Genomic DNA, 24,202 nt, shown 5'->3' on the forward strand with positions numbered 1-24,202 from the left:
ATAAAAATAAATCAGAACAAAATCAGTTTATTATAGCAACAATAATAAACTCAATTGTCTGTATTATAATGATTAGACCTGATTTGATCCGATCGAATTATACCATTTAAACCGAATATCTTTAAATTTAAAAAAAAAAAGACAATTATATTCCTGACATTTTTGTTTTTTGGATATTTAAATTCCTAAAAATTTAAAAATACAATTAAATTCTTAAAAAAAATTAGTTTTATTGTTATTGTTATAAAAAAATCGGTTTTATTCTAATTTGTTAAGAAATTCAAAAATAACATGTTCATTAATACGTCCAATAATAATTCGACACGTAAATGTCTTTACAAAAAGACGTTTTACGCATCTTTATGGGAGCATCTCCTATTTTATATTATTCATTGTTTGACATGTCAGTAATACAAATTTATTAACTTTTTAATTAAATTTTTTAGATCATGAGTAACATTTTTATAGCTGTTTTAAAAAGTTAACTTAAAATAAAAAGAATACAATTTTATTGCTCACATCTTAAATATGAATGACATAGAACAAATGGCTTGATTTTTCCTTGAAAATTTTATCTTTTTTTTATTTTTTTATTTTTTAATTTCTCTACTACCGGAAAATGTGGAGATTAATTGTATTTTGAGTATGAAAAATGGAGTAAAATTATCCCTTCTTGAGATTGGTAACCGTTTTCAAATCTCAACCTGTACTTGGTGGTAGTTTAATGTATCTAATGCATGGACGGTGCCTAATCAGAAAAAAAGGTATATGATTATAAATAATTAAATATAGGGAAAGTATGAGGAGCCAATGGAATATTTATACAATATGTACAATGGAGATTTAGGGAGTATTAGAGATATAATTATTAGTATTATCCTTTTGGAATGAGTGGTATCATGACATGGTATTAGAGCGCTAGATTCAAGAGTTCGATCTTGTTGAATCCCAAAATCTAAATATAACCCACAGGCCACAGATATAAATGGTGCTCATTTTCCCTTAACTTGAAGCAGCACACAGTCACAGCCTCAAAACTCAAAAGCCACTTTAATTTGTTTTTTATCAGTTTTTATGTTAAAAAGCTATTTTCACATGGAAACATAACAAAATCATAAGGCACATGCATAGAAATCAGTTACTGAAAGTAATTTAGTTGAGACTGAGAAGAGCAGGGACAAAACCGGGTTAAGCCTCTAGTTTAACCACTTTTCTGTGTTCCAACAAACTAAAGGTGTGACCCAACACACTAAAGTCTAAACCCGCTAACACAAACAAACCCAGGGGCCACATTTATATAACATTTCGATTAATTAATAATTTAATTTCACCTACTATATAAGTAGTATATCCACTACTCTTTCCTTTCACAATAACACTATACAACACAAATATCAACAACAATAACATGGAGTCAGTTCAGTCCTGGGTTTCAGAGCACAAGCTCACTACAGTTGGTAAGTTTATTGATTACTAGCAATTTTGTTTATCAGATCTATGAGATTAATTTGAACATGCATGCTGAAAATTAAGTATAAAATGAATAGATTATTATATTTCATAAATAGTCTTAACTCTTAATAAGAATAATAATACCATTAATTAATTTTGTTATTTAATAGAATATATTAATAATTTTTCAGGGGGGCTATGGGCCTCAGGAATAGGAGCATCACTGATTGCTTATTCAAGAGCAAAGTCTCCAATGAAACCAAGTCTTAGGCTTATACATGCCAGGTAAATTAAATAAATACATATACATATCTTTATTTTAATTAATTAATAATGTAATTTATGTGTTGATTAATTAACTTAAATTAAATTTGGCAGGATGCATGCACAGGCATTAACACTAGCAGTGTTGTCGGGTGCTGCAGCTTATCACTACTATGAGAAACGAAGCAGTGACATTGCCGTGGCTAATAATAATAATAATAATAATAATGAACCAAATATCACAAAATCACTTATGGAAGAAAATACTACAACTTCATCAAGTGTGTCACACCAATGGGAGCTCCTTAGTCCTTTCTAAATCAACTTATTATTATATATTGCAATTGCTTTCTTTCTTTTTTTTTTTTTATTTAATGTTTATTATTATCTATATAATTAAGAACCTGGGGGGAGGGAACTGAGAAAGCTAGCAGCAGTTGTAATATATCTATGTAGTAGGATCAATATGTATGACTTCTAATGATGTATGATGATGACGATTAATTAGAAGTTTATCGACTCCAAATGTGTCTCGTTATTTTCCATAATTCCCTCCAGAATGCAAATTGAGGCCTATTTGAAATTTACTATTTTTTTAATTATAAGTTTATCAAATTTTAATTTATTTATTTGATTAACTTTTTATATAGAAAAAAAATTGAGTAATCTAACTTAGTTTGAATGAGCCACTTGGGCCTTCGGGTAACATTTTTTTTGGTCAGGGAATAACATGTTTTAATGGCCCATGCCTTTGCGTACAAAACCGTTAACAAATACAAAAAAAAAGCCCACCTTTTACAATGATATATATTTAAGTTCGAATTTGGTCTATTGTGTGCATCAAGAAGTTTTTAAATGAAGTTTAGAATGACCAAAAAGAAAATGAAGTTTAGATTTACTACAAATTAGTCATTGGTCTGTGGAGTCAGAGAATATGGGGAACAATAAAAAAATAAAACCAAGGATATCCATTTTGTGGTTCTTTAATTTTGTAGGAGCTACTCTGCATGAAGAATTTGGTATCAAATCATATCCTCTTTTTTTTTTTTGATCAGAGTGAGAGATTAGGGATTTTGTAACATCATAGATAGATAGCACTTTCATATCCTCTTATCTTTTGGTCTGAATCTTCTTAGATTTTCTTAACATAATTGCAATACATGGAAAAAATTAGACTAAAATGATATTGGGCCAGAAACAGACCCAGCCTTATGTTACTAAGATGGGCCCAACTACATGCTAATATCAGTTATTTACTGTTAACTACCAAGCAGCCCTCTTTAAACCTCCCCCCCCCCCCCCAAAAAAAATAAAACAATATTATATGAAGTTATTCCTGAAATATTATATGAGAAATATTACCTTTATTAAAATTTTCTATTGATGCAACTCCATTTTATTAAAGTGGATCGGATCAATTTCTATGAGCACAATTGTGAATTTGTGTTTTATTCGGGAGTAACATTTGTAATGAAATTTTAACCTATAACCTTATATAATAAATAAAGTAGAAACTCAGGTGCAGACGATTTTACGTAAAATTGGTATCTGAGAACCGTTAGATAATTTGACTGATTTAACTAAATTTTTGTCTAATAACTCTGAAGTATCAACTTCACATGAAGTCGACTTCACCTGAATTTTCACCAATAAATAATTAAACTCTTCACCACAATTGCTTGCTTTTAATATTAACGATAAAAGTTTTGTCCTGTTCATCATCTAAGAAAATTACATCATAATATATAACACCAGTACTCAAGCACTACTATCTAATATTAATTTATACTCTTAGACATTTAATTGTTTATGTTTTCTCCTTTTATTATTACTTTAAGTTTGTAGAAAAAATAGTATCATAACATAGTATCAAAATTTTATATTTAAAAAATTTAGAGTTTGATTCTTGATAAAATTTCAAATATAAAAAAAATAGCATAAAATAAATAAAAAAATGCAAAAATTAAATAAATTTAAAAAAATTACTTAAATAAAAATATTTAAAATATAATCATTTATGTTGTCTCCTTTTATGTATTAGCTTAAATTTTTAGAAAAAATAATATCATCATATTTGGTACGACCATTAGCTTAATTATTTATTCTTAATCTTATTTTGTACAATACTCACAACAATTACACACCATTATTAAGTATATCTATAGAAAAATATGTTGTGTAATTCTGAATCTATAAAAATGGCTCATTAGTTTCAAAATATTGACCTTAACGCTCTCACTTGTTTACCATGTATTGACCATTTGGGTGAAGTAATAAAAAAAGTACCTCACGTGACTCCAATTCATTATTACTTGATTGTGCCAAAAATCTTGTTTGAAAATAATATAATGTTATTCTAAAGTTAACAAGTGTCAACTTCAACGTCTTTCTGCTTCTCTATAGGGCACTTACACTTTTGCTTTAGGAGTTTTTTTGTTTTTAAATCAATTTTACCCATCAGACATGAAAATATATATTTAGGACAGTTAATAACTAATTAATTCTTTTTTTAATCAATTCTTAATCATATAATTAATTAATTAATTAGGACAGTTAATAACTAATTAATTAAAATCTTCTATGAATTTATATATGTAGTAGTGTTAGGTATCTTGGCATCATATATAAGTTTGATGAACACAACCAACTCATTCTTCTTCTTCTTTGTTTTTTTTTTACTCGTATATAATTTCATTGAAGATTATTGAAGGATTGAAAGGATCGTTCAGAAGATATCAATACGCATTCTTTCACGAAGATTCTTCCCTTAATAAACAAAATTGGCAGTTAGCCAAACATAGGATTAAGATAATGAGAAAAAAGAAACTTGAAAAATAGAAAAAAGAAAAAAAAAAAGAAAACAAAAGAATGAAGACAACCATCTATATATAAGATACAAATTAAAAAATATATTTATATTATTAGAAGCGGGCTCTTGATTTAATCTTGATCAGCACTTTGTTGGCTCCAATTCTTTATTGCTTGTCCCACTGCTTGTTTCACAGCTTGTGCATCAATAGTCTCACCTTGTTCATCATTCTACACAAAATAAATAAATAAAAGTAATTAATAAAAGGAAAAGAAGAAGATAAAAAGTTGCATTATTATATATAGCCTTCATTATTCTTGTGCATGAAATATATTTATCAATGTTACGTGACCAACAAATATTATTATTTTAGATTAGTACTTAGTTAATAATAATTTATATCTATATTTATATACAAAAAAATATAAAAGTTACACATATAATTTATATTTATATTTTTTTAAATATATACATATAAATTAATAAAATTTATTTGTTAAAAATAAAGTAGCATTTATGTTGATCAAATAATGATCAAAATTACTAAAAATTACTAATCTCTAAAATTTCTGATTTATATATGTAGGAGAGAAAAATAATTGGTTGTTTCTATATGAAGTAAATAAATATTATATTATTGAGGATGATTAATATAAATAGGCTAAGATTTAAAAAGAACTATAGATTCATGATCATGATCAACAATATTGCACAGCAACGTAACTACATAGATCCTATTCCTTTTTTATATTTTTCCCTCAATAGAGAGATGATGAGAGAGAGAGAGGAACAAATGTTTTATACAAGGACAACATGTGACTTCCAAAAGCCTATGGAGTAATAACACAAGGTAACAATGGTTAGGGAAAAACTATAATGCAATTAACTTCACATAAAATTAATAGTTAAGAATCGTTAAATAATTTAAGAGGTTTAACTAAATTATTATCTAATAGTCCTAAACTATCAACTTTATAAAAAATTAATTGCTCTTGAATTTTCACCTAATAATGATGAGATTGATCATATACAAATGTTGTGTTATTATTCAATTTTTTGTGTTTGAGTTATACTACGTGTACACTAAAATCAGACATTAAAATCAGTTATCAGTATAAAATATATGTTAAAATATAAATACACATTAAAAATAAATTAAACTATACATATATTTATACATAAATATATTAATGACTGATTTTAGTGGCTGATTTTGATGTACAAATAACATTTTTGTTTATGTTTATATATAGAATGTGTATGTGTATGTGATCTTACTTCTCCTCCAACTGCTTGGAATCGAAAAGTGTCCGTACAAGAAACCCTAGCTTCAAGAACTGTGAGACCCATCTCTTCAAAGGCTTCAAGAATTGAAACAAGTAGTCCTTGGCAGCTTCTTGCTGAAATTACATTTATCATAAATCCCTTTTCTAGGGTTTCTACTGTCACCTGCACATACACATACAACATCTTTATTTCAAACTTGATCAAAACAATTAATAAAATAATATCAACAATATATATATATATACCATAGGCAAATTAGGATTATGGTGATGATGATGATTTGAAGTTTCTGCTGTGGCTATTTCTTGATTGAGTCTTTCTACCTTTTCTTTAAGCTCTTCAATATACTTTGATGCATCGATTATGATGGAGGTTTTGTTCACCTGCATAATATAATTCAGATATTAAATTAAGAATATATACTTAACATGGAGGATGCAGAAAGAATAGACATAGAATTGGCTGAACATTCTTCAGAAAATTCATGAACCAATGAAAAGAAAGAGAGAGAGAGAGAGAGGAATGAAGTATATTTACAGCATGAGAGTTGGTAATAGAACGAAGGAGTTGAAGCTTCTCATGCAGTAGTGCTGCTCTCTTTTGCTCTCTTGAAACCATTATTATTATTGTTATTATTATTATTATTATTAGTATTATTTTCTTGGCTCTCTTCTTAAAAATCTCTCCTATGAGAGATCTCTTGCTATCAACTCATTTAAAAGAGTGGGGATGAGCTCTCAAATCTATATATCATTCATCTCATGTGTTTTCTTCCCTGCTTACAAAGTAATCCTATATACATGCCTGAATTTACCAAAATGCCCTTTCTTAATTTTGAGGATATAGAAATGTAATTTTATACTAACTTTTTTTCCATGTCGAGCTGAACTAATTTATTCAATTCATGTAATCATTTATTTTTTTTTTATAAATATTTTTCTCTTTTTATTTGTTTTATACTGAAATTCTTTTTTAGAGATCAACACAAATTGAATTCTAAACATTTAGTTTATAGAAGCCCGTAAAATTACTTCTTTCAAAAATTTAAACTGATTAAAAAAGGAATACGAATAATTATATCTTTAACAAAATCAATTTGAAAAACTAAAATTCTGTCCAATTTTAATATAGAATAAATTTCATAACAAATCTGGGTAATTTTCTGCCAGTGAATACAATGTTTCTAGCCGTTTAACTCTCAAAAAAAAATATTTATAATTTTCTAAGAAGTTTGATTTAAGTATATAGTATTAAAATTTTGGTGTTTATTATGATTTTTTTTCTAACTCAATTGTGACTTAGCTTTCTATAAAGATTTATTTTCTAATTTGTGCATGTATAGAAACGTAGGCCACAAGAGTTAACAATTTAGGTTCTCGGTCTCTCAAGTTTGATTAATAAGTTGATGAAAGCATACATAGGTGAATGAATTATTTAAAATTGTTTCACTTAAGCTAAGAAAAAAGAGGGATAGATGGGGAAAAGGGAAAATACATGTGGTATATATAAATTTTGGGGAATAGGAAAATGAAGAGGAGGAATCATGAACTCGTGATGTATAGTGAAAGGTATAATAAGCATCGAAAGAAGAGAAGGGAGAGGAAGGTAACAAAATGATGTGTGTAATGTTATATTGGAATGCCTCCAAACACTCCTCACGGGGGGCTTTAATTTCTTTCTTTCTTTCTTTCTTTCTTAGTCTCTCAATATCTATTACTCACTCTCACATCACACCACTACCCTAATCAACCTTTTGTCCTCTTCTCTCTCTTTCTCTCTCTCACCACACGTGCCAATCTTTTATCTTATATACTCATCATCACACATTCAATAATAACTCATCATATTCATTTTTATGTATTTCCATCTCTTAATCTTTAATCAAGTTTAAATAATTAAAGAAAAATTTTTGGGAACAACAATTTTTAATATTTTTTGTTATTATTTGATCAATAAAAATATTAAATTATTTTTAATAAATATAAATTTTAAAAAATATGAATACAAATTATATTGATTCATATATATAAAATTTTGATAAATATAAATATAAATTATATATTTTTTGTGTGTAAAATTTATGTAAATATGAGTGTAAATTATTATTAATTAAATAATTTTTTTATAATTAAAAGTTTATTTGTATGATTCAATGGTATATTTCAATACTTCTAATTTCTCTATTAATTATTTGGTACATGTTGATGTTATGATTTGCATACAATTATTCTTGCTAGCTGGCTTGATAATGATAATAATATATAACATGCATTCTTCCAATAAACCGGTATATGCGTGTCATAGGATTCACATTATTTTTCATAATTTATTATCACTTATCTTACTTCTATCATATTCCAATACTTCTTCTAATTATTACATATAATTTATTAAATATATACTATCGAATTTTTTATGTATGTTTGTGGTGTATTTATTTCCTTTTCATTTGCAGCTTTCATTATTAAGTATTAGCTAGAAGAATAATTATTAGGAAATGAAACATGGATCAAGATTCAAGAGTATATATAATGTGGATCCTAGATTTCTGCCTCATTTTCTGATCATTTTCTCGTCTAACAATATTATTGGAACTCACTCTAGTGATACTATTTTTTGTAAAGTTTAAATTAATAAAAAAACATATAAATAAATAGCTATATTTTTAATAGGTTTTTATACAAGAGTCTATCTCTTTTAGACTTACTTAAATTTTACGTAGATTTTTTTATTTGTCTTATGAATATATTTTTTTGGGTGCCTTCTTATGAAGATTTTTTAAAAGAATAATAAAAATTAAATTCTAAATTTTTTTATTATAGAAGGTTAATATCATATCATAAAATTATTTTTCTTAAAATTTTAAAAAAATAAAATTAAAAATATAAATAATTATATGTCTGATATGCTCTCTTATGCAAAAATATTTTTTTATTTAGATTTGCATGAATTTTATATAGGCTTTTTTGCATTTTTTTTTTGTTTTTGAAATTCAATAAAGATTGACTTGTAAATTTTTCGGATATAAAAACTCTAATAATGTGTCATGTATGTTGATGTTTATACCTATGCCTAGTTTCATACACACAAAAATATGGGTCTACTAATAATTTTTTCTTATTTTTTTATTATTATATTTTCTTTCTTTTCTATTTATATTGGATATTATTTACAATTCAATAAAATGGATTCAAATTAAATATCATTGTTTCTCCGGCAAATTTTGTTATCATTTCAAAGGTTATTATGTGGAGAAAAAACATACAGATGTTACTTGTATATATCTTCTTTGGTATCAAATTTTAAGAAGGTAAATACTAAATACTCATATATCAAGTTGATGCATGATGATATAATACAATGATCGGAGTGAGGGAACAAAAACTATTATCAAGGTAATTACGAACTATATAGCCTTGTAATAATTGTGTGTAGCGACTAGTTTAATTTCTTTTATAAACGTATAGAGGTTTAATTTATTGCTGTTTATGGCTTTTTCCACGCTTCCAATTAAAATGTTTTGCTCTGCTCTGAAAAAACAAAAGGACACTCTCAACAAAATACCGTGTTAGCAGGAATAGAAATGATGTTTGAAATGTGTGGAAACTGACAAACACATATATACTCACAACTTTATATTATTATTATTTCATAATACATGGCTAGATTTTACTTATACGATTAGAAAAGACTAATATACAAACACCACAAAAGATAGACTTGATTTTTTTCACATTACAAAGACAATGTGGGGTTCAGTTACCGTACAAATAGTCGTTGAAAAAGTTTCAAATGAAAAGGAAGTAAAATGAATTCTTTTATATGATAGAATTCATCATAATATATAACCCAAGAATGATAAATTTGAAAATAATGTCAATGAAACTGCTGGAACGGGATGCAGATAAAATTACCGAAGTTAGGGTGCCGGTGAAACTGTAAAAACGATGATGTAGACAAAATTGTCAAAACGGATTGCAAATGGAAGTGTTAGAATATGGTGAACTACCGTAACAAAATGCAAAAATCAAGTTGGGTTGGTCTAGTGGTTAGTTCACTAGTCCGCTTAAATAAGTGTTGGGGGTTCGAATCCCGCCTTGTGCATACAGCAACTTATTGGTCAGCGGCAAACTCTTAAATGGAGCTCAGTACCGCGACGAATTAGTCCTTGTCCTGTCGGATTGGGAGATACCGTGAGAAAAAATAAGACATTTTTATTCTCCTCTATAATCGATGTAAGGTTTTATATTGAGAGAAAACATTACTTTTATAAAAGATGTAAAAATGTGTGACATTACTTTTACCAATATTTTTTAAATATTGTCAAAGTTACATAATCACCGTAACTAGTACAGTCACTGCACTCTTTTATATATATATAAAAGAGGATACTCTCGTAAACACTTATAAAACGTTTCTTTGTAAAGACACTTATGTGTCGTATTATTATTAGACGTATTAATAAATTGGTTATTTTTGAATTTTTTGACAAACTAAAATAAAACCGATTTTTTTTAATAATAACAATAAATCCACCAATTATTATCAGATTCGGTCAAAGCGATTAATTTACATAATTCACTTGATCATAGGTTTTTTTTTTTGTTTTTTTTTTTTAATAAAAATCGGAGATATATTTATCTTTTTATCAAAAAATTTAAACATGATTCAATTTAGATTGTGTAAATCGATCGGATTAAATCGGGTCTGATAATTATAATACGAATAATTGGGTTTATTATTATTGCTATAATAAAGCGATTTTATTCTGGTTTATTAAAAAATAAATTATTAATTAATTTAATAAAGATATTGTTCCGGGGCTTACCTAGAACCGGACGGTGGTTGGGCTTGTTTGTGAGGCCCAAGCGCATGAGGAGTGTGGTCTCCGACTTGGTTTACGTCTGGGAGCCGCCTCCGAGTTGTGTGTTCCAAGAGATGGGGGTGGTACCTGCAAAGACACTCCGATGCCTAAGTCAGCATGGGGATAAGCAGGTTTAAGTGTATTGGAACTTAGAGATACCTGAGGGGTGTCAGTGTATTTATAGTGGTGATCCAATAACCACCGTTGGAGTAGTGCCACCTTTTTAGGTGGATAAAAGTCCCTTTATTTAGGGATTGTTGAGATATGGCTTCTAGAAGTGGGTTGAGAGATTTTAGGGGCAGTTACTTATTTGAATAAGTGTTATCTGCCAGCTATCTCTTGAACCCGACTCCTTTGGAAAGAAGTCTGTGTTGAGTCCGACCTCTTCTAAAGAGGTCGGTGAATAACGAAGGCCAATCTTTGGATTGAGCCTTTTGGTGTATTTGGACCTGGGCCTTAGTGTTGGGCCAGTGTATTAACAGTGCCCCTACTCGAGTTCAATCTCTTTTTCTTAAGAGTTGGATTCGAGTATTTGAACTCGGGCTTGTAGGCTCTGTATAATTGGTTTTAGCACATTTTACTTAACCAAAGAATATTTCTTATCCTAGTTTCGTACAACTCATTCAATTCGAGTTGTTTTGAGGATACATGACTTGTTTTAATACAAATCACCTTTCTGAAACTTATTCTGATTTCTTACGACTTGTTTTGATACAAATCGTTTATTTCAAAACTCGTAATTATTTTAACCTCATCTAGCTCATTCGATGCGAGTAGTTTTAAGGTCTTACGATTTGTTTCATTTCAAATCGTTTAATTAAAACGTGGCTATTTCTTGATCTAATTTCATACAACTCATTTAAATTTGAGCTGTTTTTTTTAGGACTTCACAACTTGTTTCAAGTACAAATTGTTTATTTTGAGTCCTTTTAAAGTATCAGATCATTTTTATAACCATCGGACTTCGTTGCTTTATCCATTATACCCCTGCTCGAGGTCGAGCTTTATAGAGTCGGACTCGAGCAATCAAGTAGAAAGGATTTTCGAATGAAGCCTTTTTTTTTGTTGAACTCATTCATTCTGAGTTTTCTAGATAACTTGTTTTTTATACAAGTCACTTTTTTGAAGCACAACTCGTTATATATCAAGTTGTTTTGCGCAATTTGTTTTAATACAAATTACTTAGATCATATGGTTATTTTTTACTTGATTTGTTCAACTCATGGGTTTGAGTTGTTTTAAATCATCAAGCTGTATTATAACCATTGGATACCAATTTGTACCTCGTCGCTTTATCCGAGCGACCATTGAAAAGATCAGCTCGTGATTTTTGCACTTTGTCGAGCATAAATTGGCGCCTTAGGTGAAGGGATTATATGCTTATTCCCTCCCATTTCTAGTTTTTACAAGGTTGTCATCCTTGTGTGTGGTACAACTCGTTTTATCCAAGTTATTTTGGAGGATAGTTTTTACGTTTCGATTTTAGTCAAAAACGTTTACAATCCTTCCTTTTTAACTCGTTTCTATACGAGTCATTTGGTTGAAGTGATTTGTAGTGCCCCTACTCGAGCCCAATTTCTTTTTAAGAGTTGGGGTCGAGTATTTAACTCAGGACCGTAGCCGACCTGATAAGGAACCGACGTGACGTTTCAGAACTGATGTGTTTTTTAAAAATTCTCAACAGTCGCGTCTAATCAAACGTCGCGTCCGTTAGGGATTTGTGTATTCGTACGCGGGGATCAGTTACATTGGGAACGGTGCCTCTCTTTAAATGACGGCTTCCGTTTTTACCATTGTGCCCCCAACGTTTTTATAAATACTTTCCCTTTCTTTCCTTGCTTCGTTTCTGAAAACTTTCACACTTCCTCTCCTCTGTTCAGAAGAAGCTCTTGTTCGAAAGAATTCACCTTTCTCTGTTTGTTGTGCGCATGCTTTTCTGTTTTAGGTTTCGAAAAAACCTTTTTGATCTTTGTTTTGAAAAACCTTTTTCTTGGCTGACTGTCCCTTTCTTTAAGTTAAGTTTTCCTTAACAACTCGGGACAGCCTTTTGCCTTAGTGCTTTCAATAGGTTTCCTGATCTCTTTTTGGTATTCCTTATACTCAATTTTTGATTTATTGAGTTCTTCGTGACTTAGGCTACTTTTGCGATTCATTTTAATTTTACTCGGTTTCGCATTCCGACTTATGAGTCGGACTGCTCCCGAGTTTATCATGATCGACTTTTATAACCTCTTTACACCGACTTGTACCTCGTCGTTTTATCCTGACGACCATTTAGGTCGGTTCATGGGATTTTCACGCTTTGTCGAGCTTAAGTCGGCGCGTTTCGTAGAAAGAAAGAAAAATGAGAAGGAATTTATAAGAGATAAAAGATCTTTATTTATTTGCGAAGGTACTTTTACTGCTACTAAGGGTTTTTCACTATCTATGATCCCTTAGTCTCTACTGTGATGCCTCGTTAAAAACCCCCCTTCAGAAAAAACCCTTTCCTTTTGGAAAAAAAATCATGAAGTTGGGAAAAGAGTATACCAGGGAGTAGAGTTCGCTTTAACCTTTTCCTAAGATCTCGGTAATCTTGTGGGGTCCTATCCTTTTTGTTGTCAGCTTTCATTAGCCCGAACTCAGTAGCCTGATATTTTTTCTTATCAAGATGAGGTTTTTTGCGGCGAATCTTGTAGCCATCCTTTGTCTCAAGAGCTCTTTCTTTATCTGAGTTTGCTCTCAGATTTCTGGAAGGGGTTCACGTTCTTCTTTCGTGCTGTAGCATCATTGTAGAATGTTGTCTTTGGTTAATAATTTTGGACTTGGCTCTCATAATAAGCCAGTGCCCCTACTCGAGGTCGAGTTTCATAAAGTCAGACTCGAGTATTCAGTCATGCCATTCTTGAATCTTACTATTTGTTGCTATGTGACTTTTACAAGTTATTTTGGACTCTCTTTTTGGGAGGTCGAATAACTTGTTTTATACTTGTTGTGTGTTAATCTAGTAAGGTCGGATACTTATCTCTTGGCTTGAGGAGGCATTCTTATAATAAATCACCATCCTTTTTCAATTTGTTTTAAACAAATTGTTGTGAGGTCAGGTTTACATCCTCTTCGTGTTGATGTTTGATTATGATCACGCTGTCCTTAAGTTATTTGTGCAATTCGTTTTAGGTTTGCCCCTTGCCAGCTTGATTTAGTACAAGTGGCTTAATGAGGTCGGACCACGATTTGCATTTATAACTTTTTACACCACTTTGGATCTCGTCACTTCAAGTCAGAAAAAGTGTGCATTAGGGGGTAAGGTGTGCTTTTCTAGCTGTAGTATCCCTTTTGTTGTAGACATGGCACAATCTAGGCAGATTGTTTTCGAGTAAGTCGAGTATGTTGTAGTAGTTCTTTTTCAAGTTTTAAGTGACTTTGTTGGGATCTCTTTATTTTGGTGTTGGCTTTTCTTCGTCCGATTTTGGCCCGATGTCATTTTGGATCAAGACGAGGTTGTCGGTTGAGAAATTTCTTCGTATGACCTTCTCATGGCCATTTATGCTTGGGATCTGGTTCTCGAAGTCGTACCTCAAGAAAGAGGTCGGACTTTTCTTTGTAAGCTCTAAGCCTATCCGACCTTATTGTAAAGTCGGACCTTTAAAAGAGGTCGGATTTTCCTTTATAAATTCAGAGATTTCGACTTCATTGTGGTCTGACCTTTAAAAGAGGTCGGAATTTCTTCATAAGCTCTAAAAGAAGTCGAATTTTTATTTGTAGACCTGAATCCTCAGAAGAGGTCAAATTATCTTCATAAGTTTGGATTCTTAAAAGAGGTCGGATTTTTCTTTCTAAGCTTGGAAAGAGGTCGGACTTTCTTTCTAAGCTTGGAGATTTTCGACCTCTTTGTAGACTCTGATCTTTAAAAGAAGTCGGAATCTCTTTCTGGTATTTTTCGAGGTTTTCGACCTCATTGTAGAGTTGATCGTGAAAGAGGTTGGATTTTTTACAGACTCCAAAAAGAGGTCGGATTTTTCCCTTGTCGGCTCTAAAGAGGTCGGATTCTTCTGAGCAAATGAGGTTTTAGACCTCATTTGTAGAGTCTAACCTTTAAAAGAGGTCGGACTTTCTTTGTGGGATCTAAGAGAAGTCGGATTTTTCTTTATTAGTCTGAAGGTTTTTGATCTTATTGTAAAGTCTGACCTTTAAAAGAGGTCGGACTTTTCCTTCATGAACTTTGCAAGAGGTCGGATTTTCTTTGTGAGCTCCAAGTTTATCCGACCTTGTTGTAAAATCTGACCTTTAAAAGAGGTCGGACTTTTCTTCATGAGCTCTTTAAAAGAGGTCGGATTTTCTTTGTGAGTTTCCAACTCATCCGACCTTGTTGTAAAGTCTGACCTTTAAAAGAGGTCGAACTTTTCTTCATGAGCTCTCTAAAAGAGGTCGGACTTTCCTTCATGAGCTCTCTAAAAGAGGTTGGATTTTCTCTGTGAGCTCCCAGCTCATCCGACCTTTGAAGAAAAGCCTGACCATCATCCCCTCCAATGAAGACTGGGCCTTTGTCACCCTGACTTTCTTTTTTCTTTGGATCGGATTCCAGTTTTCTTCCTGGAAGACATCCATCTTTATTGGTGTGCAAACAACATCAAATTCTACCACGGAAATATTTCTTTCCATATTCATTGGCAGTGATATAATTTGTGAGCAACCAACGAAAGATGTACCATGAGAATTTTTTGTGTTATTCACTGTTGTAATTGACATGTGAATCCACTGAAGAAAAAACTGGATTCATCACTCCGTTGTCGGATTGGGTTGCATTCAAATTGGCTGATGTTGTGTATTTGGAACATGCAACTGCTCCATTCCATGAGTGGGTATCATGGATTTTTCCGAGATTGTAAATTGGCACAGATGTCATTGTCCATCCTATTTCACGAAGAGGTTGGGATTAGTCACGTTCCCTTTTCCTCTTTTTTTTTTTCACGTAACTTCTTTTGCCAATTGAATTTTCTGAATTGAAAATTCTTTTATTCAATTGGCTTTCGAGTTTGTTTTTTTTTTTTTTCACGTAACTTCTTTTGCCAATTGAATTTTCTGAATTGAAAATTCTTTTATTCAATTGGCTTTCGAGTTCGTCTTTTTATTTTTTTCACGTAACTTCTTTTGCCAATTGAATTTTCTGAATTGAAAATTCTTTTATTCAATTGGCTTTCGAGTTCGTCTTTTTTTTTTTTTCACGTAACTTCTTTTGCCAATTGAATTTTCTGAATTGAAAATTCTTTTATTCAATTGACTTTCGAGTTCGTCTTGGTTTGCTTTCTACAATGGCCTTGGGACGGTGCTTTCTTCTCTTTTCTTTAATCCAATTTAACTGTAAAAGTATAATCATCATCCCTATTTGATATCCTCTACCCATTGGGAGAAGTTTTTATGGATTTCTGGTATCCATAGAAACTGTATTCGAGCTTCTTTTTAACATGCTTGCATCTTATTTATGTCGAGTGGTTGTCCAACCATTTTGTTGATCATCCGCCATTATCAAGGATTGAGCTCCAGGTCCCCGGCAACGGCGCCAATGTTCCGGGGCTTACCTAGAACCGGACGGTGGTTGGGCTTGTTTGTGAGGCCCAAGCGCATAAGGAGTGTGGTCTCCGACTTGGTTTACGTCTGGGAGCCGCCTCCGAGTTGTGTGTTCCAAGAGATGGGGGTGGTACCTGCAAAGACACTCCGATGCCTAAGTCAGCATGGGGATAAGCAGGTTTAAGTGTATTGGAACTTAGAGATACCTGAGGGGTGTCAGTGTATTTATAGTGGTGATCCAATAACCACCGTTGGAGTAGTGCCACCTTTTTAGGTGGATAACCGTCCCTTTATTTAGGGATTGTTGAGATATGGCTTCTAGAAGTGGGTTGAGAGATTTTAGGGGCAGTTACTTATTTGAATAAGTGTTATCTGCCAGCTATCTCTTGAACCCGACTCCTTTGGAAAGAAGTCTGTGTTGAGTCCGACCTCTTCTAAAGAGGTCGGTGAATAACGAAGGGCCAATCTTTGGATTGGGCCTTTTGGTGTATTTGGACCTGGGCCTTAGTGTTGGGCCAGTGTATTAACAGATATCTAATAATATTATGATACATGTAACATCTTTAAAAAAAAACATTTTGAATATCTTTATTGAAGTAGTCTCTATATATATATATATATGAGAAAACTATTAAATTGGTATTCAAAAATTTAAAAATAATATTTAAAAGACGTTATTAATAAAAAAATTCATAAATTTTAAAATTTGACGAAACTAACTAGACATTAATTACCTAAATTTTCGTTAGCGAAAAATATTGAGGTGGCTAATAAAGAACTGAGATGAAAAATTCTGATCATAATTACATGACATTTATTAATTAAAATAAAAAAATTTACATGTTAAAAAAAACATAAAAAAAAAATTCGTATGTATTCTTTCTTTTTCTTTACAAATAGAAATGAAAAATTATCACCATCATCCTCGCGGTATCACTATTAATAGGTCAAATTCATACATTTTGAAAAGAAATAAAGATTAAAATTTTAGCAACTAAACTATAACCAAAATTTACGAATGATCCAATTTTTTTTTTTTTATCTAAAATCACTGACAAAAATCCCAAGAATAGAGAGGTAATAAAAAAAAAAGAAAATTAAAATATAAAGTGACAACCAAAAAGAAAAATGAAAACAACAACAATCAAATATAATCAAAACAAAATAATTACCGTGACAATCAAAAAGAAAAAAAAAATGCAAATAGCGTCGTAAAAGAGCCTGGTGAAACTCACCCAAACCGTATCCATAACATTTTCTCCGTCAATGAAAAAGATTTTCACTTCCAAGAATACCACCACCACAATGAAGACCAGAAGAGAACATAAACACTAGGGTGGGCAATTATGCCTGTGGGTTTCTGGCAATATATTCGGTGTTTTTCTATGACGTGTTCTAGTTCTTGTTTTACGAGATTCCAACCTTAGAGAACGTGCTTTAAGGGAAATAAAGAGAACCCCCAGAAAAGCACAGAGACAGTGGGATAAGGGTGAGCATTGTTGCGATGCGGCCATGGAAGAAGCTTAGGTCAATGCGATCTTCTTTTTTAACAATTTGATTCTCATGATCTCATGAAAATTGTGATTTTTCATTGAATATGATTAAGAGCTAGAAAAAGAGTGATTTCACCAAGAAATTAGGGTTTTTGAATTCTAATTGTTTGATTTGGAATTCGAAAAATTTTCTTGCTGGATTTTTGAAAAATAAAAAAATGCCACCTAATTAAATGTATATCATAATTCGCCAAATCATCTTCTGTGTTAGTGACGTCAGTATTTGTCGCTAACGGCAATTAACTCATTAACGTTTGATCACTTTTGTCAAAATTTAAATATTTTTAGATTTTTTTTTTGTTATTTGCATCTTTTGAATATTATTTTTTCAGCACCAAAATCTTTCAACAAATAGCAAATAAAATTGCTGCAATTCTCCGTATTTCTTGTAGTGTCATATATATATATATATATATATATATATATAAAATACCATTTGATACTTCCCTCTCCTCTATTTATAAAATGTATATTCTCCTTCCTTATTACTTTTAAAAAATTTTATCTTTAATCTATTTTAAATATTTTTGTATTAACTAATGTTAACTTTATCCATTTTCAAAAAAAATAAATTATTTTTTATAAAAATACTCTTTAACAAAAATTTTATTTTTTTTGTCATTAAATTTTCTTATCAAAATACTTTTTAACAAATTATTTTTTATTAATTAATAAATTATATTTTTACCAAAATATTTTTTAAAAATTAATAATTAATTTTTTTCCTAAGATATCCTTCAATATTTTTTAAATTATTAAATTGTGATTTTACCAAAATTTTTGTTAACAATTATTTTTATATTTTACTATTAATTTTTTGATATCAATATATATTATTTAATATTAAATAAAAAAATCTTACTATTGTTAATATGTATAATAATTAGTATATATTTATATTAGAAAATAATCTTACTAAGATTTTTTATTTAATATTAAAATAATATATATTGTTATCGAAAAATTAATAATAAAATATAAAAAAAAAATTATTAACAAAAATTTTGGTAAAATCATAATTTAATACTTAAAAAATTATTGAAGGATATCTTAGAAAAAAAAATTTAATTATTAAATTTTTTAAAAATATTTTGGTAAAAATACAATTTAATCAATAAAAAAATAATTTATCAAAGAGTATTTTGGTAAGCAAAATTTAATGATAAAAAATAAAATTTTTGTTAAAGGATATTTTTATAAAAAAAATTATTTTTTCTTGAAAAATGGATAAAGTTAATATTAATTAACACAAAAAATTTAAAATGGATTACAAATGAAGTTTTTTAAAAGTTATAAGAGAAAGGAATATACATTTTATAAATAAAGAGGAGAAAAATATTATTTTAGTATCTGCAGGTGAGGAAAATGGTATTTTCTTATATATATATATATATATATATATATATATATATATATATATATATATATATATATTGAGATGTAGAATGAAATGAAGAATGGAGAATAAGAAGATTTAAGAGGTTTGCATGTTGTTGGTTCGGGCTCCAAGTATTGTCACGATTGCACAAGGACAAATCAGGTACCAACCCAATATTCACATGCGTGACCATTTAATCATCACAACAAAACAATTTCCTCCATACACATATCCCTGCTCCTCCCTTGTCTCTTCCCTTCCATAATAACTATTTCTTCTTCTAAACTCTCTTTTAGATTCCATTATATTTATATCTTTTAATTTTCCTTGTGACCGTGACCCCCCCAATATGATTTTCCCTCCTCTATCATCAATTCACCATCCTCTCTTGGACCATAATTTATATATGGATCATCTATTATATTCTTTTAGGTTCGTTTATTGTATTATTGTTGGTTGAGGACATATACATCAATTCTATCTTCTGGATTCCACTATCTATTATTAATTTATATCAATAATATTTTTCTAGCTCATCACTCATCATCGAGTTGTAGATCACAATCTACATTATAATTAAGAATAAGCTAAGTTTCACTATAAATTATATATAAAGAAATTATCATTCATTATTTAAGTTAAACCCTAAATAAATTGATGAGTCCAACTTATTGGGGGCAACATAGATAAATAGATTATTTAAAATTTGTTTGTTGACAAGACTCAAGAAAGAACAAATAAATAAACTTGTGAATTTTAGATATTAACAATAATATATGGTATATTCTAGTATAGATGGCTATAATACGATCACTATATATGGTGGTTATGAAATATTGTTAAAATTAAAGTTATAATTTTTATATTTTAGTAATATTTTTTTAAACAATAATTTTTAAAACGTGTTATTAAAAAAATGTTGTTCAATAATAAAAAAGTGTTACTTTAAATTGAACAACACTTTTTAAATATATATATATATATATATATATATATATATGAATATCATTTATTTAAGTAAAAATAAATTATCACAAAGGTAGATGCGTACGCAGCAAATATATTATTGAAAATTTAACAATAACGAAAGACAATTTGTTGAGTGAGCGTGTGTGTGACTATACTACTCATTATAAATATTATATTTATTTATTTTGCGGATATAATAATAAAAATAAATGTGGCACGCACAAAATACAAAATTATACAGGTAAGGAATTTATCATGACATGAATTAGGAACTTGTTATAATATAATGCATTTTTATTATTCTAGCAACCTTAACTAAAATTATAGGGTAGGCTATGATCATCATTTCCAAAATCGATCATCCAAATTCCTGGACTCGATCAAATATCAGTATGGGTAAGTAATTGTTGATCATTAAACTAATAATAAAGAAAGGCAAATTCATTAGGTTTACTAATAATAATAAGAATCAAACTGAACAATTTAATTATGATTTCCTAAATTAATGTTACTTAAGAATACAATCTTTATTTTAGGAGCCCTAATGAAAGCCCTCCTATGGGTGCTAATTAAGAAAGTAGTGTCCTGGAAGGCTTTGAAGACTTTGGTAGTTGCAATAAAGCTGGAGAATGAAGATTCTCTCCTTTTTGGATTTGATTGTTCTTTTTTTTTTTAATGCAAATAACCTCAACACACTAATGTGGAGCAACAAAAGAAATACATAACCAATTCATAAAAACCATAAACTTCCTGCTACTCCCGGCAACGCCATCAACCACCAAATGAATCACTCTTGGTCCATTCGTCGTAACTCAGAACGGTCTTCTTGATGACAAACTCCATACTTGTTTCCTGCTTATGAAAGATTCTCGCATTGCGTTCCACCCAAATGTTCCAAATCACTGCAAAGAACCCCGGCAACCATTTCTTCTGATCTACATGAATATCATAAGTAGGGTGGACTACTTTTTTAGTATGATTATTGGATTTATGTATATATATAACCATTGGTTACCATATCACGTTTGCTTAACATTCACAAATTAAAACAACATTTATTTATTTTTTGGTTTTCCTACCTTATTCATTACAAATCTAAATTCTATTAGTACCTACATAGAACGAGATTCAAAATATTGACACTTTATGTTTTGGTTGGAAAAAAAAAATGAGTGAAAAGAAAATGAATAAAAAAATAAAAAATAATATTTTCCTTTGTTTGATTATATATCAAAGAAAATAGGGGAAAAAATTGTGTGGGTCTTACTAAAAAATTTTTTTTTCTATCACAAACAAGAAAACAAGAAAAAATGCTATATTTTTATATTTTTAATACTACCCTTAGTTATATTATTATTAATAATTATTAATATAAATTTAGTTTTAATATATTATTATAATAAAGATTCATATTTAAACATTACATGTATTAGATAAACAATTTAAATTAAATATTTTATAATATCTATAAAAGGTAATAAAACATGAATAAATAAAAATATTTATACTTCATTTTATGATAAAGGTATTAATATAATTTTATACTATTATAATTTTTTTTCTTTTCACTTTTTTTTTTCATCTAAATAAATTTTTTTTTCTCTATTTTCTATTCATCCAAATAACACATAAATAACTCTATTTTTTCTTTTTTTTTTTAATTTTCTTTACAAAATTAGTGTGTATGTTGTGAATATAAAATGTTTGCTGACCTGTACGCGTTTTGGTGTTTATTTGTATAGTGTCATGTGACAAAAAATGAGCATAGAATAAACCCGAAAACAGGAAAAATATTTTGGGGGTCCAATTATGCAGCGAATTCTATTGCTCAATTCAGAAAAGTTTCTCGTGACATTCCAAATTATTTGAAAAATGAATCCGAACTGTTTGTCCTCTTTATGTGAAAATGAAATCCATTGCAGATTGTAATTCACATATTTCATAGAGTATGTGTTTTATCCACCTTGCATATATACTATGATATAGTCCAAAGGATATAAAATCACTTCAATTATATATGTTTGTTAAGTTTTATCTTGAAGAGTGATATATATCACTTTCAATTTATAATAATATTATAAATCTTACCTCTATTAAGAATAAAGTCTTCAGATAATTTATAAGTATAAAATAATTTTATCTCATAAATTAATTTTTGAAGTTGAGTTAGGCTCACTCAATTTTAATTTTAATAAATAAATATATAATTTTTAATAATATTTAAAAAAAATCAGTATGAATTATTTAAAATTATTTTATTTAATATTTATTAATTGGATAATTTTAAATATAATAAATATGTATGTATAAAATTATAGAAGTTATGTTATATAAAGTAACTTTAGATATTATTTTTTTAATATTATCGTATAATTTTTAAGTATACACAAAAATTAATCACTAAAATCAGCCACTAATATAAAATACATGTTAAAATAAAAAATATATATTAAAAATTAGTTAAATAGCATATATATTTATATATAAATATATAATAATTAATTTTAATATACAACTAATATTTATATAATAATAAATTTTTAATATGCCATTTTTTTTTACCAGAAATAAACTCAATGCGTGAAAAAAGAAAAAAAAGACTAGCATGCCCTGAAATAAGCGAATTCCAAATTTGTAGGATGAAAAGTAAGTCAAATGAAGTGAAAAAGCGGTTGAAGTGGGAAACATAATAAGGTAGGCTAGGTTGCCAAATATGTACGTGGATGTTGTGATTATTGTTGTTTGAATGAGTACAAATCCCAATTGTTCATCCAAATCTAGCATTTAATTATGAGTTTTCACACCTTTCAACTCATATGCTGATCTTCTAAGTTCAATTCTGTATTCTTTTTGAATCTCAATACCATATGCGTGCCTATGCGGCTAGCCATGACATGAAATGATTTGTTATTTTCGCCGGCATTTGTATGATTTTTAAAATGTGTGATTTCACAGCTAGGAAAATGGAGTTTTTTCTGTGTTTTTTAAAATATGGAAGAAATTCCAAAATAAAGAATTTGCAGGAGAGAATTGTAATTTTTTTATTTTCAAATTCTTTATTTTTTATTTTTAAATTTTTATTTTTTAAATTCAATTTTTTTGTGACTTTTAAATCCAATTTGTTGGATGGATTGTAATATTTTTTAATTTAAAAAATGAATTTGTTAGGACACATTATTATTTGTTTAAAGGAAACTAAAAATGGAGTTTGTCGGACATAGTTATCAAATTCGGTTCAATCTGGTTGATCAGACCAAAAATTCGATCATCTAATTATTTATTCGGATTCGATCATTATTTAAAGCGGTTAAATAATTAATTCAGGTAAATTTAGTCAAACTTAATAAAATTTGGTCAAATCTATTAAAACCGATTTAAATCAATTTGATCAAATTCAGTTAAACTAAAAAAAATTATTTTCTCTACATAATTTTTCTATCAAATGTATTACGTAAATAAAATTAAATTATATTTATAAATTAAATAAAAAAAATATTTTATTAATTACAATAGATTTTCCATTTTCTATGATTATTATTTTTATTTTTTTATAAATCTTTAAAAAATATAATAAATATAAATTTATAAATACGTGAAGAGTATAATAAATATAAATTAATTGGTGAGTTATTAAAATTTAAAAATAATAATTAATTAATATAAAATAAAATTAAAAAATATTTATTATAAAAATAAAAAATAAAATAAAATTTTATATAATTATTTAATTATAATTAAATTAATCATTTAATTTATAATTTATTGGTTAAATTAATGATCCAATAATTTTATAATTTAACCGGTTTAATTATCGATTCGATTCTGAAAATTATGTCGTGGGAGTGTGGATTTTGAATACGTTAGAAACAAATTAAATTGTGAAACGTTTATTCACCTTCAACGAATTGCCAGTGTATCAATCAATCTAGTGCAATTCATCTTCTATACCACCATAGGCAAATTTATTTGCCTATTTTTACATTCTTTAATAATATTTAGCTTTTTCAATATATTTTTCATTCTATTTAATTTTTTCTTTATTTCTTCCACCCTTTGATTTTTAAATTACATATATTATA

The 24,202-nt window shown here is 28.7% G+C and overlaps 2 protein-coding genes and 1 pseudogene across 3 annotated transcripts in view; 2 read left to right on the forward strand and 1 right to left on the reverse strand.

Moving 5' to 3' along the window:
* The window catches only part of LOC107609903 (protein P21 pseudogene), a 133,720-nt pseudogene that overhangs the window by 21,894 nt on the left and 87,624 nt on the right, over positions 1 to 24,202 (forward strand). The window lies entirely within an intron of this gene.
* On the forward strand, positions 1,376 to 2,236 carry LOC107608949 (uncharacterized). Its single transcript, XM_088493984.1, has 3 exons — positions 1,376 to 1,457; positions 1,644 to 1,737; positions 1,831 to 2,236. Exons 1-3 carry the CDS (start codon positions 1,409 to 1,411, stop codon positions 2,033 to 2,035), a joined length of 348 nt encoding a protein of 115 aa, XP_088350110.1. The 5' UTR covers positions 1,376 to 1,408; the 3' UTR covers positions 2,036 to 2,236.
* On the reverse strand, positions 4,439 to 6,530 carry LOC107608946 (transcription factor bHLH93-like). The gene is made up of 4 exons (XM_016310735.3): positions 6,350 to 6,530; positions 6,058 to 6,195; positions 5,804 to 5,974; positions 4,439 to 4,755 (listed from the first exon to the last, which is right to left on the reverse strand). The coding sequence occupies exons 1-4, from the start codon at positions 6,428 to 6,430 to the stop codon at positions 4,657 to 4,659; spliced, it is 489 nt and encodes a 162-aa protein (XP_016166221.1). The 5' UTR covers positions 6,431 to 6,530; the 3' UTR covers positions 4,439 to 4,656.

The sequence above is a fragment of the Arachis ipaensis genome, chromosome B7 (assembly GCF_059453495.1).
Source record: "Arachis ipaensis isolate K30076 ecotype BB chromosome B7, ASM5945349v1, whole genome shotgun sequence".
In the NCBI taxonomy this organism is placed as follows: Eukaryota; Viridiplantae; Streptophyta; class Magnoliopsida; order Fabales; family Fabaceae; genus Arachis; species Arachis ipaensis.

Excerpts from the sequence above, each read along its gene's own strand:
- LOC107608946 (XM_016310735.3), bottom strand. The coding sequence starts at position 6,430 with ATGGTTTCAAGAGAGCAAAAGAGAGCAGCACTACTGCATGAGAAGCTT. Across the intron at positions 5,975-6,057 it reads ATAATCCTAATTTGCCTATG|GTGACAGTAGAAACCCTAGA; the intron begins GTATATATATAT and ends GTGTATGTGCAG. Across the intron at positions 4,756-5,803 it reads TCCAAGCAGTTGGAGGAGAA|AATGATGAACAAGGTGAGAC; the intron begins GTAAGATCACAT and ends TATTTTGTGTAG.
- LOC107608949 (XM_088493984.1), top strand. The coding sequence starts at position 1,409 with ATGGAGTCAGTTCAGTCCTGGGTTTCAGAGCACAAGCTCACTACAGTT. Across the intron at positions 1,458-1,643 it reads GCACAAGCTCACTACAGTTG|GGGGGCTATGGGCCTCAGGA; the intron begins GTAAGTTTATTG and ends ATAATTTTTCAG. Across the intron at positions 1,738-1,830 it reads CTTAGGCTTATACATGCCAG|GATGCATGCACAGGCATTAA; the intron begins GTAAATTAAATA and ends TAAATTTGGCAG.